This window comes from Mizuhopecten yessoensis, unplaced genomic scaffold (assembly GCF_002113885.1).
Source record: "Mizuhopecten yessoensis strain PY_sf001 unplaced genomic scaffold, ASM211388v2 scaffold8537, whole genome shotgun sequence".
Classification (NCBI taxonomy): domain Eukaryota; kingdom Metazoa; phylum Mollusca; class Bivalvia; order Pectinida; family Pectinidae; genus Mizuhopecten; species Mizuhopecten yessoensis.
Window position 1 is genome coordinate 593,977 of NW_018407597.1, and position 21,452 is coordinate 615,428.

The window sequence follows — 21,452 nt, forward strand, 5'->3', positions numbered from 1 at the left end:
AAAAAGAATATCACAAAATGATCACTGTTACATGAATGTAGCATTACAATTGAAGCTCCTGTCATTATGAACAATGGACTAAATAGATGTAATATGAATAAGTTTTGGCGACCCAGTTATCACAAATCAGAAATATTTTTTTTTATTTTTTTTTATTATGATACATGTACTGGATTTTGAAGAGAAAAAAAATCGAACTCAAATAAAAACTCTTAGCTCAAGTAAAAATAAAACGAATGAAAATAATACAAAACTTTTTGAAAATATCTTATCTCCTTGGATTAACATGTGATTACAAAAAATTAGAATAAATTTCCAAATAAATTCGAAATTTCATTGATAGTATTTTCTTTCACAACATCAAAAACTAGATAACTTCTAATACATTATATCAAAATAATTGATTATATGTAAGAAATGTCTTTAATTATGATAATAAAGTGGATGAGTTGAGCTATTAAATGATGAATAATTCAGTTTATAGTTATTGAGTAAAACTATGCAACTAATTAGTCATCTTCTTTTGATTCCACTTTATCGACTACTTTCTCCTTTTTGTTTTTCTTCCCCAAAATCTTCATTAATCCTTTGCTCATGTAATAAGGCTTCTCAGGGCTTCCATCATGCATTTCTAGATCCTCCACTGAAATTCAATCACAAATGTATGAGATTTATAGAAATGGTACTAATTAATTCAAACTTTAATCTGCAGATGTTGGCCAAGATAGCCAAGTCGAAAACTTGTCAAAATTTAAAAAAAAGACTAAAATCATTTTTCCACTGTCACTAAACAACATTAATGCTAGACCCCTAAAGAACCTCTGTACATAAAATCATCCTCCTAACACTATTATTAAGTGAACAGCGAGCCATTACAAAACTTTAACTGAAACTTTAACCTGCTGATTTTGGCCAAGATAGTTAAGTGAAAAACATGTCGAAAATTGAAAAAAAACTCACCCACATTTGAAGTGTTCAGGTTGAAAAACAAGATTTGTCTAGTAATTAAATGAATAAAAATTAAGATGTTACTAGCATAGCTGTCAACCCTCCCTCATTAGGAGGGAGACTTCCTCATTTTGACCAAATTTTAACAATATCGGGATTATCCCTCGAAAATCCCTCATTCAAGCCCAAACTCACACAAGCTAAAAATCTACACCCTGTGGTCAAATGATCTACTAGTGACTGCAGAGTGTGTGTAATATCACAACAGATGTGTCTGAATCAAATGAATGCTTTTGGAGTTATTTTGATACATAAAAGGGAAAGATAAATTGAGCAAAGTAGTTCCAGTCTCATTTCAGGCACTTTCTCCCTTACTCAGGAAATGTGGGTGGTCCGAATTATTCTGACGTTTTTTCATACGGTCTGTTGTCGATTAACGTCTGAACTCTGGCCCTCTATAATATGCGGGAAATATGCGAACCGCGCCCGGATCGCACTTCAAACTGATATTTTAGAAACAAATCGTCACATAGTATCAATAACATGTTTCAAAGATCATTACGAAAAGTATTTTCCCGTTTTCTATACCAACCCATGATTTTAATGGAAATAAGGGCATGAGCAATGTCACATGACTTGACGAGATCTCGCGTTACCGAAGGTATTTCCCAACGTTATGACATAGGATGGCGAGATTTTAGTCACGTGGCATTAGAAGGCGGGGCTATCAAAAAACTAGAGTAAAACAGAGTAAGTTTGAACAAGAGGCCCAATGGGCCTGCATCGCTCACCTGGTATTAATCTAACAATTGTAACTTTAAAAGACGACTAAAATAAAGCTACAGGCAAAATATCAGCGTCTTGACTTAAAGTTTAAAGTAATTCAGAAAAAATGGGCAAAGGTCATTCATTTGAACAAACTTGGTAGCCCTTCATCCCAGCCTCTCCGTTATTCAGAAGAAGTCATTTTAAGGTTTTAAACATATCTGACCCCTGTGACCTTGAATATAAATCAAGGTCATTTATTTGAACAAACTTGGTAGCCCTTCATCCAAGCATGTTACTTGCCAAATATCATCACCCTAGGCCTCATGGTTATTCGGAAGAAGTCGTTTAAAAGTTTTACACATATTTGACCCCAGTGACCTTGAATATAAATCAAGGTCATTTATTTGAAAAAACTTGGTAGCCCTTCGTCCCAGCATGTTACTGGTCAAATATCATCACCCTAGGCCTCTTGGTTATTCAGAAGAAGTTGTTTAAAGGTTTTTAACATATTTGACCCCAGTGACCTTGAATATAAACCAAGGTCATTTCTTTGAACAAACTTGGTAGCCCTTCATTTGAGCATGTAACTGGCCAAATATCATCATCCTAGGCCTCTTGGTTATTCAGAAGAAGTCGTTAAAAGATTTTAACATATTTGACCCCTGTGACCTTGAACATTGATGAAGGTCATTTATTTGAACAAACTTGGTAGCCCTTCATCCAAGCATGCTTCTGGCCAAGTATTATCACCCTAGGCCTCTTGGTTTTTCAAAAGAAGTTGTTTAAATGTTTTTAACATATTTGACCCCTGTGACCTTGGATATAAGTCAAGGTCATTTATTTGAACAAACTTTGCAGCCCTTCATCCCAGCATGTTACTGGCCAAATATCATCACCCTTGGCCTCTTGGTTATTCAGAAGAAGTTGTTTAAAGATTTTAACATATTTGACCCCTGTGACCTTGAAAATTGATGAAGGTCATTTATTTGAACAAACTTGGTAGCCCTTCATCCAAGCATGCTTCTGGCCAAATATCATCACTCTCGGCCTTTTGGTTACTGAGAAGAAGTTGTTTAAAGTAAAAAGTTGACGACGGACGGACGACAGACGCCGCACCATGCCATAAGCTCACTTGGCCCTTCGGGCCAGGTGAGCTAAAAAATATGTTTTTAGTGATTGTATTGGTTGTTTGAGACATGTTATGTATGTTCATCTTGTGCATAAATAATAGATCTTTCTATCCATGTTTGAAGTGCGCTCCGGGCGCAGGTCGCATATTTCCTGCATATAATAGAGGGCCGGAGTTCTGACGTTAATCGACGACAGACCGATATGAAAAAAAGCTGATAAAACGTCAGAATAATTCGGACTAGAAATGTGGGATGAGGGAGATCTCCCTCATTGGAGGTTTTAGAGGTTGACACCTAGTGTACAAATACTCACAGAAACACAGGAACAGTGTGTCGACAGCCATCGTATACACACTGAAGAAAGAGCAGGTAATCAGATAGGTTCCTAGGATAACGACCTGTAAACAAACATTAACAACATTTATACCATAATAACTAGAATGAAGGCAGCCATTTACAATCACACAAGTCACGACATCACCTAAACTTTTATATCATTATACCTTATCTTAATAAAAATCGATTTCTGACTGGGTTATCTTGATCACATTATAAGGAAGTAAAACATCATGTCACCCTCACATGCTTGAGTTCCCCGGTGGTCATAACAACAACAATGGCACATCAGCCTGCTCATCTTTACCGTTGTAATATTGTTTTATTTCAGTATGTTAAATTATTCATTGCAGTTGTGCAAGGGAAACAAGAAAGTTTGTTTCCCATTGATAAATCCCGGTTGCCTATAAAAAGGGCAATAAAGGAATCATGACATCAATAGCACTTACTGAAGTTCATGTAATAACATCAATTACCCTTACTGTAATTCATGTAATCACATCAATTACACTTACTGATGTTCATGTAATAAATCAAATTACCCTTACTGTAGTCCATGTAATTACATCAATTATCCTTATTGTAGTTCATGTAATTACATCAATTATACCCTTACTGTAATTCATGTAATTACATCAATTACACTTACTGAAGTTCATATAATAAATTAAATTATCCTTACTGTAGTTCATATAATTACATCAATTGCTCACCTTATTGTAGTTCATGTAATTACATCAGTTACCCTGACTGTACAGTACATGTAACAACAAAGCTAATTCATCGACATTGACCGTGATACTTACGATAAAGGGGGTGAGGTAGTAATTGCAAAGCTAATTCATCGACACTGACCGTGATACTTACGATAGCGGGGGTGAGGTAGTAATTACAAGGCTAATTCATCGACATTGACCGGGATACTTACGATAAAGGGGGTTAGGTAGTAATTGCAAAGCTAATTCATCGACATTGGCCGTGATACTTACGATAAAGGGGGTGAGGTAGTAATTGCAAAGCTAATTCGTCGACATTGACCGTGATACGTACGATAACGGGGGTGAGGAAGTAATTACAAAGCTAATTCATCGCCATTGACCGGGATACTTACGATAACGGGGGAGAGGTAGTAATTAAAAAGCTAATTTATCGACATTGACCGTGATACTTACGATAACGGGGGTGAGGTAGTAATTAAGAAGAGGGATGAACTCGCTGAAGAGGCTCACTTTGCCCTGGAACCAGAAATAGGCTCCAACTCCTGTAAAATAAAAACGCAAATAATTAAATCTGTAATAGAGACTAAAATCTGTAATGGAGACTTAAATATCCCAGCCAAAACAGTCAGGGGAAGGCTGAGTAACCAGGGGAAGGCTGAGTGACCAGGGGAAGGCTGAGTAACCAGGGGAAGGCTGAGTAACCAGGGAAAGGCTGAGTAACCAGGGAAAAATGCAGTAACCAGGGGAAGGCTGAGTAACCAGGGAAAAATGCAGTAACCAGGGGAAGGCTGAGTAACCAGGGGAAGGCTGAGTAACCAGGGAAAATGCAGTAACCAGGGAACTCCACAAACGGTGTTAAGAAAGAGATGGTGAGTAATAATGCCAAGAATCCCTGACATAACATTACCAAAGAAGAACACCTAATTGAAGGGTCCAAGTCATAGGAAGAACCATAACCTCATGAGCTATGACCATGTACATATCTCACACCTACACTGTATCGTCATCGACACGTCTATAAGTATGCTGCAAACCACAGAAGTATCGGGAGATATCCTGTTGACCCTGATTGATGGGCAAAGCAGATGAGGTTGAGAACCCCACCTCCCTTAGTTTTATCAGACAGCAGAAATGGACATAATCTGTCCCACTCATCAGAAAAACCCAGAATGCATATCCATGGGCCAAGAGGGAAGACCACGCACCTGATTATTGGCCTAGACAACAGGTAATGTGAGCTAAGACAACACAGGATAACTTCTGGGACGACCAGAGACAACACAGGATAACTTCCTGGATGACCAGAGACAACACTGAAGGCAAGACAACGAGTGCGGTTTACTCTGTTCAAGACCAGATGTGACAGCTATTGGAAACTGTCTTGACAGAGACAAGCTTCAAGGAAGTAGAAGCATAGCTAGGTGTACGCATCAAAGATTCCAGCAAAGCCTGCAAATTTCACCACGGTATCAAGTGCCTGACACTTTAGACCAAATTGGTAGATCAATGCAGCCAAAGGACCTACATATGGTATTTTATGGAAAGAAAGCACACTACCATTTGCATTGTGTAAACCATATGAAGTGCCCAGCAAAGATTACAATCCTAAAACTAAGTCAAGAGAAAATCTAACAGAGCTGAAAAGTAGCGCCTTGACCAGATCAACCTCCCTCAGATGACGAGCACCAATCACAAATTACATCTGGATTTGTTGGCTGCTGCAGAGGAAGACTAGATTGATTGAGCAATCACAGGTCTTCACATCCCAGTCTCCTGTGATACAAGAGCCTTCATGTTAGAAAGTGGAGGATCTCTTGATGTGAGTGCATCAATCTGGACCAAGACTGGTGGAGGAGCAGATTCAGTCCTGGTAGATAATATTATCAGGCTCTGCTACCAGAAGTGATCCTAGGACTCAAGGAGTTAAGCCTGCCTCAGCCAGAAGGGAGACTCTAGAATGGAGCAATTAAATACTCTTTGTAGCTCCCTGTCTACAAGATTTAGCAGAGGAAATACCTGACATAATTCCCCTCCAGGAAAAAACACATCCAATTTGTTTCCAGGAGTAACAATGATGCCTGTGGAGGAATGATTAGTACAAGTCATCCTGGTAAAACACTAGCTGCTTGGTACCCGTTCGGCTATGGAGGATTTTTCTCAAACCCAACCGGAAGAGCGCCAGAATAGTAAAAACCAGGGGTCCCAGGTTCATCCTTTAGTGGAGGCACTGAACAAATAATTACCGCTGTTACACATATAATTTTTCAAAGATGCACTTTTTATTATAAATCAATTTTTGAATTGTAAACCTGCCAGTGTAGATAATTTAAACTTACCAATTGCAGCGGTCACCATGAGCTTGCTAAGGAACAGCACATAGTCTGTGACCTTATCTAACACCACCGCTCTGTCAACAAAGGTCAAGGTCATTAGTGCAATGGTCAAGGCAGTAATATAATTAAGGTAAAAGGTAAAGATTCATTCTCTCTCAAACTCGGCATCTTTCACAAAGAAAAACAAAGGTAATGTCGTATTCCAAAAGTACTTCAACAATATGACAATGGCAGAGGTTCTAAACATGTTTTTTTCCGTTATAGTGATTTTTATGTTTTTAATAAGAATGTTTACTTTGTAAATATATAGATCTTAATAATAATTTTTTGCAGTAAATTGACAAATGAGTGGTTGCCAATTCCATTTACATGGTCCAGCCCTGCAGTGATTTTTTACATTGAGAACAATGTTGTTGACTTTATTTATTTCCCTTATTTCATCTTTATCATTTCTCACTAAGTCCTTCAAGGTATGTTTTTTTCAGATTCCTTTTTTTTATCAAAGCCATGAGAAAAAAGTTTTTAATTCTTAAAAGTAGTTACAATTTTTGGCAGTGGTATGGGGATCCTGCCATTCAAAACTGCCTACACTACCAGACCAGTTTGTAGTTTACTATGGTCCTATAACAACCGTACACGTGGACGGTAACCAAAGTTAGGGTTTTAGCTGGCATTATTGCTTTGAACTTGTACCAACAAAACTGAATTGAGGAAATATTTTGATATATATGTCAGTACAAACATTATTACCTCACAACATTCCTCATGATTAAGAAGAACGCATCTTTAGCAGCTGTGCAGAAATTTTTCCCATAAACTGCTGTCTGTAATGTAAAATTTAAAAGGTAATAAAAAGATGACTTAATGTAATAAGTCAATATTCAACACTAATTTATTAAATCTAAATGTACCTGCCAGTAAATTGTCTTCCCTGAAAAGTCTCAGCTTACTGCCTATACAACAGTCAATGACAATATCATCCCTGATAAAGAGGTTGGAATTGTGTCCAAAAAAACCCAGGGTTTCTTCATTCCAAATTGAGTGAAAAAGTACATATGTTTTTTGTTAATAAATTTACATACAACAATAAATATACATTTTCCAAGGTTACTGGAAAGTGCTTCACAGTGGCATATTCTAGCTAATGTTGCATTTTTTTGTTTTTCAAATTCTTACTAAAGTCTTACAGTTTTAGAATCCTAGGCAGGTAGAAAGTAAACAAAAGACCAAAGGCTGATTGAAAATACCATCCAACATTGCAGATTTCTCCAGTAACTACTATAGGTCTTTAAAGCAAGCCCTTACTAGGTTAATCAACAGACTTTAAAGAGAAATCGGCATACATCAGAAAGGTAACCTGAAGTTAATTGTGTTATATCCGTGACTTGAAATCAATGAAATCAGCTAATACATGTATAACACAGATACAGCAATACAATAGTGGGCAGGGCTCACATAGATACTGTAAACTTGGAAAGTTTCGCTATTGTATAGCTTTCACCTGTTTCAGTCTCAATAATGTATGAGAGTGTATTTATGATAACTAGAATGCTGACTCCTCTGAAACAGTATAAGTGTGTTAGCAGATTTTTACTTACCATTATGTAAGCATTTCTGTTGAGGAATTTGATCAATCTTTCTACACAAGCGAAAAAGCACTTCAAGCACCTGGAAATATAACATTAACACAAATCTATTTAGGTCATACTCTAAATGAAGATACAAAAATTACATCCTTTTTTGTTTTCTCAAACTAATTTGAAATTATATTTTTATAAATAGGACAGTGGATTATGATTACTCTGACAGAAATGTTTTGACCGATAAAATACCTTGTTACATTGACAAACAGTTTAAGCCAATAAAATATGTTGTTACACTGACAGATAGTTTTAAGCCAATGAAATGTATTGCCTCACTGACAGACATTTTTAAGCCAATGAAATATGTTGTTACACTGACAGATAGTTTTAAGCCAATGAAATACCTTGTTACACTGACAGACAATTCAAAGCCAATGAAAAATCTTCCTACACTGACAATTGCAAGCCAATGAAATGTTTTGTTACACTCTTATTTTGTTCGGTCAATTGTAGAGGTATAATTTGAAGACTAAATAGAAGACTCATATTTTAGAACAGATGAATTATATTTACTTAGAACAATGCTTACTTAACCATAAACTTGGCCACCTTGTTTTCTGCACCTTTCAGTTTACTGTCCAGGTACTCCAGCGCCACCCGAATCATTTGTATGATAGCAATGATGAGCGACCCAAAGGCTAGTGTTCCAAGATGATACCTGCAATGCAGACAACAGAATACTGAAATTTCTGTATCATTTTATCAGACAGATCAGACAGAGATATCTGGGAATTCCTCAGCCTCTTAGGTAAGAGATACAAAAAATGGTCCTCTGTTGCCTATATATATAGGCTGTCTAAATGTTTTTTTTTAAATCATTGAATCACTGCAAACGTCCTGTTTTGAATTTTTATTGTTATAATAAGACATATTTGAAATAAATCCTCACTTGATGTAGGTAACGCTTGTAAGATTTCAATATTTCAGGATGTGATTACCCAGAGATTTGACAAACAAACCTGAGAGATCTGTGAAGTCCTGACATCAGAGGGAATGCTGGGATATCCTTAGGCTTTTCGAATGCCCAGTAGTAAGAGGCAAAGGCTCCCGCTAAAGTCATTTGACCAAGGGCAACGACAAAGTTCATCAACCAGAAAAACATGAACAACATAAAAACCTCCATTGTGATGATATAGTCTGTCCCTCCATATCTGACAAAGTCACAGAAAGACCCCACAGTAGAATTCTGTAAAATAATAATAAAAAAAAAAAAATCAGTTGATTTGTTTTAATAGATCATAGAATTAAATGTTAAACATGATAAAAAAGATGAAATTATATTAAAGAAAAGGGAGGACATGGCAACAGTGGAAGATGGTAAAAGAGAGTGGAGAGGAAGAGGTCGTAAAAAGAGAGATAGAAGGAGGTAATGAGAGAGGGAGTGGTGATGAAAAAGTGAGGTGGAAGAGAACAGGTGGTAAGAGGTAGATGAACGGTGGTGGTAAGTAAGGTAAAGTGGAGGATGTGGTGAGACAGGATGAGGTGGTGAGAGAGAAGGCAGGGTGTGAAAGAGTGTGAGAGGCAGAGATTGAGAGACAGAAAGGGGAGGAGGTGATGAGAGAGACACAATATAGGTGATGAGGTGGAATGAGAGAAAGGACAACGGTGAGGAAGCAGAGTGGAAAAAGGAGAAAGGTGAGGAGGTGGAGTGAGAGAAAGGAGAACGGTGAGGGGGAGGGAGGGAAAGGAGAAAGGTGAGGAGGCAGAGAGAGAGAACATAGAAAAGTGAGGAGGCAGAGTGAGAGAAAAGAGAAAAGGTGAGGAGGTGGAGGGAGAGAAAGGAGAACGGTGAGGGGGTGGAGTGAGAGAAAGGAAAAAGGGGAGGAGGTGGAGTGAGAGAAAGGAGAACGGGGAGGTGGAGTGAGAGAAAAGAGAACAGTGAGGAGGTGGAGTGAGAGAAAGGAGAAAGGTGCGGAGGTGGAGTGCGAGAAAAGAGAAAGGTGCGGAAGTGGAGTGAGAGAAAAGAGAAAGGTGAGGAGGTGGGGTGAGAGAAAGGAGAAAGGTGAGGAGGCAGAGTGAGAGAACATAGAAAAGTGAGGAGGCAGAGTGAGAGAAAAGAGAAAAGGTGAGGAGGTGGAATGAGAGAAAGGAGAAAGGGGGGAGGTGGAGTGAGAGAAAAGAGAAAGGGGAGGAGGTGGAGTAAGAGAAAAGAGAAAGGTGAGGAGGCAGAGTGAGGAGGTGGAGTGAGAGAAAGGAGAAAGGTTAAGTGAGAGAAAGATGATGAGGTGATGGAAGAAAAGGGATGAACTGAAGTGGAGGGAAGGAGGTGAAATGAGACAGTGACACGAGATGACTATACCGAAGTGAGGAGGTGGAATGAAAGAAAGATAAGGAGCTAGAGGTGGAGTAAGAAAGGGGAGGAGCTAGAGGTGGAGTAAGAAAGGGGAGGAGCAAGTGGTGGAGTGAGAAAGGGGAGGGGCTAGTGGTGGAGTGAGAAAAAAGATAGGAGGTGAAATGAGATAGGGGAGGAAGTGGAGTCAGATAACGAAAGGTGAAGAAAGAGAAAGGGGAGGAAGTGGCACAAGACAAAGGGTTGTAGGTAATTCAACAGAATGGGGAGGAGGGTGGGGAAAGGTTAGGGGCAAGTTATGAGAGGGGACTTAAATTGGGAGATGGGAGGAGATAGTATAAAGCAGCACGGAAGAAAGAGAAAATCTGATCCCTTCCTGTTCGTAAGAATTAGAAGGAGATGGAAAGGAACATTGAGGGAGAAAAGACAAGAGGAAAAAATTGAGGGAGGCATATAAACATATGGCAGTGATATATCAATGAAATAACTTACATCAGGTGTACAAGGCACTCTGTCCAAGACAGAGTTGATGCTGTTTGCGACATCTGTACCATTGGAGTAGTACTCAGGTCCTCCTATAGACGCTATGTAACTATACAGGTCAAGGACAACTTAATTTAAACATTGCATGGTGAAGTTTATATTTACTGTTCCTATCAGACAGCATTGTGTTCATTAATATAGTACATGTATTATGGAACCTCTTCAATATGCCAATGTTTTTATGGTATCTTTATACAAATTTTCTTTACAGGGACTTTTCTGTCAGACAGTTTATTGAAAATATCTTGTCTGCAACAAAATTAATATCAATTTTGAGAAAAAAGATTACCCTGTATAAAGCGTAAATGCCCTGACAACAAAACTGTTACCATTTCAGAAATAGATCAATAAACATAAACTGCCCATAGCCACAAAGTGTGATATCAGACTATATGCAAGACAACATGATAGAGGTACCCTGCATACAGTTTCTTACATCCGAGTTTGTACAAAGACGAAAGTGCACAGGAATTAAGAGCCACGTTAAACTTTAAGAAATCTAAGTAATACTTAGAGATATTGTAAACTTAAATTGAAGGTATGGTACTAAGAAAACTGCATATGATAAAAATGTCATCTATCTGTGTTTCCAAGGATACATAGCACTGGCGCCCATGTAGGCCACTACGATCACCTGTAGGACAAACGGGATGATCGGCCAGAAGAGGGTAAAGATCATGTTACCGATTGCCCTGAAATCAACAAAGAAAACAGAAAAGTTATTGTACATAAAAAAGTTAAGAATAGATCAAAAGTATATTCAAAATAATCGAGAAATAATAAACATATGCTGATGTACGTATTATGGTATCATGATTGTTTTTTTTCTCTCTCCCTAACACGTTTTGAATCCAAAGTTCCATATTCTATCATAATATACCAAAATATGTTAATGATATCTATTCTATCATATCAAATGTTATGAAATGCATTTTTGATTGACCAGGTCTAAATTGACGTGAGTTGGTGAATGTGCCCATGGGTGTTCTTTATGATATAAGAACTGCAGTTTGTATGTTCTGGGGTGGTCAGGTAGTGCAGCGCATAACGCACATGTCTTTTACCAAGGCGCCCAGGGTTCAATTTCCTAATAGGACGCGTACGTGAAAAGATATGGGTTTATCTGCCTGACCACGTGGGTTTTTTCCCGGTACTGCGATTTCTTCCCACATTACGACCCTCCGTGAGCTAGCACCCGTGTCAACAGGAGTGATTGATATAAGTTGTGAAAACTTGCTTCATAAATAAAATTATATTTATCTTTGTGTATATCTATGTATCATTATGTAAATAGTAGCAGCTAGGTGTTAGACAGAACCAGGTGTGTTATTTATTGATATATTTGATATAAATAAGGACTGGTCAGGTTCTGAGGTTATTACTCCTGCTGAGCTAGTGATAATTGAATATACTGCAAAGCAGGATGAAGCAGATGGAAAACCATGATAGATGTGTTAAAACCGATGGGAGGTGTTTTTTCCAGTTAATTGTTCATACTAATTTCATATATATTTCTGATCCGCAGATACAAAAATAATTTTCAAATGGGAGGTGTTTTTTCCTGTTAATTGTTCATACTAATTTCATATATATTTCTGATCCGCAGATACAAAAATAATTTTCAAAACGATTTAACGTAGGATGAGTTCAATAACAGAAGCAGCCTGAAATTTGTCTAAACCTTAATTATATAACTCCATCAACATCTACTGTTCATGATAATGTCACACAATTGTCTTTAATTTGCTTATCTCTGCCTACATATACTGAGGTCAACGTCATGGAATCTTGTCAACATCTTTGGTTAGGTCATGAGATGAAAACTTCTGCTTACACAAACAATGGTCATTGAGTAAATATACGTGTAGACTGTAACTATACTATTTCTTTTATATACATAAGTAGCTTGTTTTGAACATCTTTCAAGATGGGCCTGATTAGCAGATTAAATGTTTGTGTCTCACATCCTACTATCAGCTGCGTTCATTTAAAGACGTCCCAGGTTTTGGTGATGGAGGAAAGCCCGACATGCGGCCAATACCTGGCAACTGCACTATGCACTATGCGACCCAGTGGTGTAGGACTAGTGATTGCAGACGGTCAGATGGCTTAACTACGTATATACTCAGCCACCTCAGCAGATTTAAACTTGTTGTAAGTCATGTGCTGAATTAAACAACCCACTTACCTACTACCCTCTTTGATAAGCTCGATGGCAATGCAAATTCTTGACACCAAGAAGATGAGGATGAGGAGAAATATGGCAAGGAAGGTCGCTGTTGTGCAGCCTAGAAAACAAATCCCGAACATTAAATAATTCATACTCTGATCAATACGTCTTTTCTAAAGGATATGACTCATTATAAGGTTAGACAAAGAAGAACCTTTCACTTTTAACACCCGTGCAATGTGACTAGCAATGGCAGTTTTATAAAGTTTGCAAATCCGTTTGAAGGTTCATTTAAAAACTGAAACTGACAGTGTATGTCAATTGATTTAAAATGCATGAATATGATTGAAACATAGAAGGAAGTGTATTTAATTCGTATAACAACATTATATCAATAATCACAGACACATTACGAAAGCTTACCAAATGCCAACCAGGTCTCCTTTAGACCGAGGTAATAACTAAAGTTGAGGGTGAAAAGTTCCGAAACCCCAAACTCTGCTGTAACGTTCTGGTTCTTCAACTCATAGTACTGGGAGTAGCTGTAGTAACAGCCTACAAAAAAATAAAAAAATGTTTTAGTGCTTAAATAAAATAAAAAGATGACTTAAAGGAAAGTTATAACAGTTTGATTATATTAACAATTTGGGATAAAACAAACTGTTGCTCGCTACTTCCTGTTTCCCATCCTTTCATTCCTACCACTCCTAGCACTTTCTGAACTAATTTATAACTTATAATTTGTTCAGCAAGAATAAGACTTGTACATACAGTTCTTTACAGATATCTATAAATGGTCCATTTTGCTTTAATGTTTTCAATAAAACTTAGATGATCTATGCATATTTATGTTTTTCCAATATTAAACTGAAATTGAAAATCTGTATTATTGGTTTCAAAATATTCACTGTAACCTGTGGAACAGGAAACCATTTGAAAATGTTGAAATATTTTTGTAATAATGAAATTTGACTTACAGTTATAGGGCTATGCCATTTTATATAAAAGCTATGGTCAACCTATTTTTTTGTATCATATGACATGTAACGTGGGTGATATCAACTTTAGCAAAGTAATGAAATGAAGCAAGGTTACGTTACAAGTTGTGTTTGTATCAATACATGTGCAACACTTGGGGAATAAGCAGTGGTAATACTTACTTCCCTTTGATCAATATATTAACAATTATCACAACACGAGTCAATACAACTTGCCAATATTTAAATTACCAAGACAGAATTAAACATCAAAACAAAATTTATTTGTGTGATTGTTTGCTGAATATGGCCTGAGAAATATAAGTTGAATCTTTTAAAAGATCCCTATTTTGCTGCAGGCAAACCACTATAGATATCTCCACTGGTTTTTTTGTACATATATATAGTCTAACATGCTACTTGTTACTGTAAATTGAATATTTAAAATGAAATTTCTGAGTCTGTCTTTCGTCATTTAAGAATCACATTCGGTTGACTTATAATGTACAAGATCTTAATGATGTTTCGAAATTTTTCCAGTGGTCCCGCAAAGATTGAAACATAGATAGAAGTTTTATTGTGTAATAGAGGTTATTATAGTCTTCCAATGACTCTACTAGGAGTCGAACTCAGGACCTCTGGGGTACTAGTCTTACTCTCTACAGAAATAGCAAAGTTGGAAGGAAGCGGTGAGTATTTTATTACGGTGACAACTGTTATACAATAATAAATTTGAAGAAGTACATACCAAATCCCATGAGAGCCAGAACTGCAACGATGCTGACCCAGACGAGGATGCCAGCAAACCATCGGAGAAGAACAATCCAGATGAAGCAGACAATCATGGCTATCCCCAAGAAGCTGTGAAGAAAAACGTTACATGTATTGTAGCAAGAGGCTCATGGGCCTCAAAGGTCACCTGAGTTATGTAAAAACAGATGTTATCGATGTTGCAAAATGAAAAAGAAATCCTTTTGTAACAAAGGTAACTTGAACTACATGTAATGCAAAAGTAGTGTGAAAGATTCTTTTTGGGAAGTATATGTACTATGTACAAATAGTGGTTCTGTCAGTCAGCTGATATTTGGTAAAGCACCTTAAGGCCCTTCCATCTATGAAGAGTATTTGATTCTACCATATCTAGATCTTGAGAAGAATATTTATGAAATTTCAGTCAATTTGACCCTTTTTGGCCGAGCCCCTCAGGCCCCTGGGGGCTGACAGGGGACCATATAATTCACAATTAAACTATAGCAAAGTTTACCACCACCCCAGGGGGAAACATGAAACCCCAGGGTCATGAAATTTACAAATGTGGTAAAGCACCTTAAGATCCTTCTATCTATGAAGAGTATTTGATTTTACCATATTTAGGTCTTGAGAAGAAGATTTTTGAAATTTAAGTCAATTTGGCCCCACCCATCAGCCCCTGGGGGTCAGTCAAGGCTGATATGTGCATACCATCAAACTGCTATCCAATCCCAATAATGCTAACCAACTTTGAACTAATTCCAGTGGAAATTAAACAAATGTTGGTCCAAAATGTGATTTCCCAATATAAACTATAGTTAAGTTTATCACCTCCCAAGGGGGAAACGTGAGACCCCAGGATCATGAAATTCACAATTTTGGTAAAGCACCTTAGGCCCCTTGCATCTATGAAGAGTATTTGATTCTACCATATTTGGGTCTTGAGAAGAAGATTTTTGAAATACCAGTCAATTTGACCCTTTTTGGCCCCACCCATCAGCCCCTGGAGGTCAGTCAAGGCTGATATATGCATACCATCAAACTACTATCCAATACTGATAATGCTAACCAAGTTTGAATAAATTCCAATGGAAATTAAACAAATGTTGGTCCAAAAAGTGATTTCCCAATATAAACTATTGTAAAGTTTATCCCCTCCCCAGGGGGAAATGTGAGACCCCAGGGTCATGAAATTCACAATTTTGGTAAAGCACCTTAAGACCCTTGCATCTATGAAGAGTGTTTGATTCTACCATATCTGAGTCTTGAGAAGAAGTTTTTTTGAAATTTCAGTCAATTTGACCCTTTTTGGCCCCACCATCAGCCCCTGGGGATCAGTTAGGGCTGATTTGTACATATCATCAAACTGCTATCCAATACAGTACTAATAAGACTAACCAAGTTTGAATGAATTCAAATGGAAACCAGAACTGTAACCCAAAGGCTAACTAATACCCCCACTGCTATATAAACTAGAACTGTAACCCAAAGGCTAACTAATACCCCCGCTGCTATATAAACTAGAACTGTAACCCAAAGGCTAACTAATACCCCCACTGCTATATAAACTAGAACTGTAACCCAAAGGCTAACTAATACCCCCGCTGCTATATAAACTAGAACTGTAACCCAAAGGCTAACTAATACCCCCACTGCTATATAAACTAGAACTGTAACCCAAAGGCTAACTAATACCCCCGCTGCTATATAAACTAGAACTGTAACCCAAAGGCTAACTAATACCCCCACTGCTATATAAACTAGAACTGTAACCCAAAGGCTAACTAATACCCCCGCTGCTATATAAACTAGAACTGTAACCCAAAGGCTAACTAATACCCCCACTGCTATATAAACTAGAACTGTAACCCAAAGGCTAACTAATACCCCCACTGCTATATAAACCAGAACTGTAAGTTAAAGGCTAATTACTAAGGCAAAGCATTGCAAAGCAATCCATAGTCTCCCACAAGTATCAAGTATTTCGTACAAAGGGGCATAATTCCATCAAAAAGGGTTGAAATCCCAAATTAAAATGCCGGTGCAAAACTACATAAGATACTGATCATTCATGCAAAAATTCAATGAAATCCACCTGTTCATTAAGGAGGAGTTACGCAGACAAGTATTTCACAAAAAGGGGCATAACTCCATCAAAAAAGGTCGAAATACCAAATTAAAATGCCGGTGCACAACTTCATAAGATACTGATCATCCATGCAAAGTTTCAATGAAATCCACCTGTTAATTAAGGATGAGTTTTCCTGACAAGTTACTGCGGATGACAGACAGATCGACAAGACAGGGTGATTCCAGTATACTCCCCCCCCCCCCCCCCCCCCCTCCTTAACTTCGTTGCAGGGGTATAATTAAACAAATGCTGGTCCAAAATGTCATTTCCATATATAAACTTAAGTAAAGTTTAACCCCTCCCCAGGGGGAAACGTGAGACCCCAAGGTCAAGAAATTCACAATTTTGGTACCATATCATTTAAATTGTTTACGGACGGACGCCGGACGCCACCAGACAAAAGGCGATCGCAATAGGTCACTGGAGACTTTGTCTCAGGTGACCTTAAAATGTGTACCGTAAAAACGGAATTGTGCATGATGCATTATACAGTTCTTTACAACTATATATATACCTCATAAAAAATGAAATATTGAACACTTTCAAATCTAAATTACAAATCAGAATTTATTTGATATAAATGTTCCTATTGTCCTAAAAGAGTATCAAATTTAACGCCGCACAATAAAAAAAATGACTCGATAAAAAAAGTTGAATATTGCACACTCTTACAAATTACAAATAAAGGTTTATTAAATATGAATGTACTTATTGTTCTAAAACAGTATCAAATGTACAGCCACACAATAGAAAATAATGAAATATTAAGTAGATGTCATAACACATATACATGTAACTCAATAGTTTTGCACAGGGTAAGTGTTGGTACTGAAACTGAATGAGCTAGACCATTAAGATTGATACTTACATAAGCATGAGATACCAAGCTGTCACGATGTCCTTGAACACCAGTTCCACAACCTGGGTCGCAGATAAAAATGTAGCTAGATACCTAAAAGAAATGAATGACAATCCATCATTTAATGTTACGACAAAGCTTTCTTATAACTCATTTAACTTGTTTGGCATTTAATCAGATTGACATTTAATCATGTCTGTGATATCTGTTAAATTTTAATTAATATTAATCAGAATATGATTACCTCTTTTATAATGTCCAGTACTGTTAACTTATTCACCCCTGTAATTTTATAATAAACTAGTTCAGCTTTGGAATTGGAAGAGTTCAAATGTGTCCTCAGGGTGAACGAGTTAATGTGGAATTCTTTGCAGTGTCTAAAAACTTGTTTTTTTTTTGTGTTAAGTAAATTAGCAGGAAAAAAGTCCAAATGCGAATATTTATTTATATATTTTATAGATACATAGAATAGTCATATTTCAGAACTATAACCAATCCAAACAATTCCATACCACAATCAATTTAACGAGTCAAATCACAAATATTTATTCACATATGAGAATTTTCACTTTCTCTGTGGCAATTCGTGGTTATCGTCTTTGTTATCAAAATTTTGAGGCTCAGGCATTGTTTCAGAGCAATCTGAGCAACAGTTATGAATGTTAATTGTTCATCATTAATGAAAGATTGGCATTAAGAAATTGGTTTGTTCAGCACTAAGGAATACTGACTCGCTGGCAGATTCAACGAGGCTCCCGGTGACCTCCGTTCCTCCAGCTGTGGTGATGTTGAAGTTTCCTGATGTCACCAGTTCTTTTGACTTGTCAACAACAGTAAAGAAAATGGATGGCACACAGCGACCAACAACTGAAAAATAGAATTCAACAAAGATTGTTTAATTGGACAGGTTAGGTTTTCCAGATTAACTTCAGAACACAGTCAGCGAGGGCCGCGCTATGTGTCTCACCGTACCTCCCCCTCATTGTCTATTTTTAGTAACTGTAGCATTGGCCTTGACCTTAAAAACTTTTCAAATCCCTATTGCACATCTACATATATCACAATATATATTGCTTTGTCTAAAAGATCAGCCTTTTGGATTCCGAGCTACGGACTGTACCCTTCCCTCCATTGATACATTTTTAGTAACAATGACCTTGATCTTGACCTTAGTGACATTTTAAACCCCTATTGAACATTTACAGATCACAGTGTATCGACCATGTCAAATTTAAAAAAGATTTGACATTTATATTTTGAAGGAAATGACTGTATCCCTTACAGTCTATTTTTAGTAACAATGACCTCGACCTTGACACCGCGATAACTACAGGGCACTCAAATCTCCAAAAGTGAGGCTCCATAAAAATTCATGCACACATTTATTAGGACTGAATAGGGAAAAAAAGAGAACTTCACTGGTTACCTTACAAAATGATGTACATACTTGCGGTGTTGGGGAGGTAATCGTTACCCTTCAAAGTGATGTACATACTTGCTGTGTTAGGGAGGTAATAGTTACCCTACAAACTGATGTACATACTTGCGGTGATGGGGAGGTAATCGTTACCCTTCAAAGTGATGTACATACTTGCAGTGTTGGGGAGGTAATCGTTACCCGACAAAGTGATGTACATACTTGCGGTGTTGGGGAAGTAATAGTTATCCTACAAAGTGATGTACATACTTGCAGTGTTGGGGAGGAAATATAATAGTTACCCTACAAAGTGATGTACATACTTGCAGTGTTGGGGAGGAAATATAATAGTTACCCTACAAAGTGATGTACATACTTGTGGTGTTGGGGAGATAATCGTTACCCTACAAAGTGATGTACATACTTGTGGTGTTGGGGAGATAATCGTTACCCTACAAAGTGATGTACATACTTGTGGTGATGGGGAGGTAATAGTTACCCTACAAAGTGATGTACATACTTGCGGTGTTGGGTAGGTAATCGTTACCCTACACAATGATGTACATACTTGCGTGTTGGGGAGGTAATAGTTACCCTACAAACTGATGTACATACTTGCAGTGTTAGGGAGGTAATAGTTACCCTACAAAGTGATGTACATACTTGTGGTGTTGGGGAGATAATCGTTACCCTACAAAGTGATGTACATACTTGCGGTGTGGGGGAGATAATCGTTACCCTACAAAGTGATGTACATACTTGCTGTGTTGGGGGAGGTAATAGTTACCCTACAAAATTATGTACATACTTGCTGTGTTGGGGGAGGTAATAGTTACCCTACAAACTGATGTACATACTTGTGGTGTTGGGGAGGTAATAGTTACCCTACAAAGTGATGTACATACTTGTGGTGATGGGGAGGTAATAGTTACCCTACAAAGTGATGTACATACGTTACCCTACAAACTGATGTACATACTTGCGGTGTTTGGGAGATAATAGTTACCCTACAAACTGATGTACATACTTGCGGCGTTAGGAAGGCAATAGTTACCCTACACAATGATGTACATACTTGCGGTGATGGGGAGGTAATAGTTACCCTACAAAGTGATGTACATACTTGTGGTGATGGGGAGGTAATAGTTACCCTACAAAGTGATGTACATACTTGTGGTGATGGGGAGGTAATAGTTACCCTACAAAGTGATGTACATACTTGCAGTGTTGGGGAGGGAATAGTTACCCTACAAAGTGATGTACATACTTGTGGTGATGGGGAGGTAATAGTTACCCTACAAAGTGATGTACATACGTTACCCTACAAACTGATGTACATACTTGCGGTGTTAGGGAGGTAAAAGTTACCCTACAAACTGATGTACATACTTGCGGCGTTAGGAAGGCAATAGTTACCCTACACAATGATGTACATACTTGCGGTGTTGGGGAGGTAATTAGTTACCCTACAAACTGATGTACATACTTGAGGTGATGGGGAGGTAATAGTTACCCTACAAACTGATGTACATACTTGAAGTGTTAGGGAGGTAATAGTTACCCTACAAAGTGATGTACATACTTGCGGTGTTAGGGAGGTAATAGTTACCCTACAAAGTGATGTACATACTTGTGGTGATGGGGAGGTAATAGTTACCCTACAAAGTGATGTACATACTTGCAGTGTTGGGGAGGAAATATAATAGTTACCCTACAAAGTGATGTACATACTTGCAGTGTTGGGGAGGTAATCGTTACCCTACAAAGTGATGTACATACTTGCGGTGTTGGGGAGATAATCGTTACCCTACAAAGTGATGTACATACTTGCTGTGTTGGGGGAGGTAATAGTTACCCTACAAGCTGATGTACATACTTGCGGTGTTGGGGAGGTAATCGTTATCCTTCAAAGTGATGTACATACTTGCGGTGTTGGGGTAATAGTTACCCTACAAACTGATGTACATACTTGCGGTGTTGGGGAGGTAATCGTTATCCTTCAAAGTGATGTACATACTTGCTGTGTTGGGGGAGGTAATAGTTACCCCACAAACTGATGTACATACTTGCGGTGTTGGGGAGGTAATTAGTTACCCTACAAACTGATGTACATACTTGCGGTGATGGGGAGGTAATAGTTACCCTACAAACTGATGTACATACTTGCGGTGATGGGGAGGTAATCGTTACCCTTCAAAGTGATGTACATACTTGCAGTGTTGGGGAGGTAATCGTTACCCTACAAAATGATGTACATACTTGCGGTGTTAGGGAGGTAATAGTTACCCTACAAAGTGATGTACATACTTGCGGTGTTTGGGAGGTAATAGTTACCCTACAAACTGATGTACATACTTGTGGTGTTGGGGAGGTAATAGTTACCCTACAAAGTGATGTACATACTTGCGGTGTTGGGGAGGTAAAAGTTACCCTACAAA

The 21,452-nt window shown here is 37.8% G+C and overlaps 1 protein-coding gene across 1 annotated transcript in view; it reads right to left on the reverse strand.

Annotated features, from left to right (window-relative positions):
* Positions 1-221: 221 nt before the first annotated feature.
* LOC110456145 (choline transporter-like protein 2) overlaps positions 222-21,452 on the reverse strand; it is a 40,635-nt gene continuing 19,404 nt past the window's right edge. Inside the window, exons 8-22 of the mRNA XM_021506714.1 lie at positions 18,329-18,464; positions 17,607-17,690; positions 14,606-14,718; positions 13,304-13,435; positions 12,899-12,998; positions 11,310-11,402; positions 10,660-10,759; positions 8,837-9,063; positions 8,407-8,535; positions 7,833-7,902; positions 6,985-7,058; positions 6,238-6,308; positions 4,355-4,443; positions 3,160-3,244; positions 222-643 (exon numbers count right to left, since the gene is read on the reverse strand). Coding sequence (XP_021362389.1) covers positions 510-643; positions 3,160-3,244; positions 4,355-4,443; positions 6,238-6,308; positions 6,985-7,058; positions 7,833-7,902; positions 8,407-8,535; positions 8,837-9,063; positions 10,660-10,759; positions 11,310-11,402; positions 12,899-12,998; positions 13,304-13,435; positions 14,606-14,718; positions 17,607-17,690; positions 18,329-18,464 — 1,637 coding nt within the window. The 3' untranslated portion in view covers positions 222-509. The remainder of the gene's footprint in view (positions 644-3,159; positions 3,245-4,354; positions 4,444-6,237; positions 6,309-6,984; positions 7,059-7,832; positions 7,903-8,406; positions 8,536-8,836; positions 9,064-10,659; positions 10,760-11,309; positions 11,403-12,898; positions 12,999-13,303; positions 13,436-14,605; positions 14,719-17,606; positions 17,691-18,328; positions 18,465-21,452) is intronic.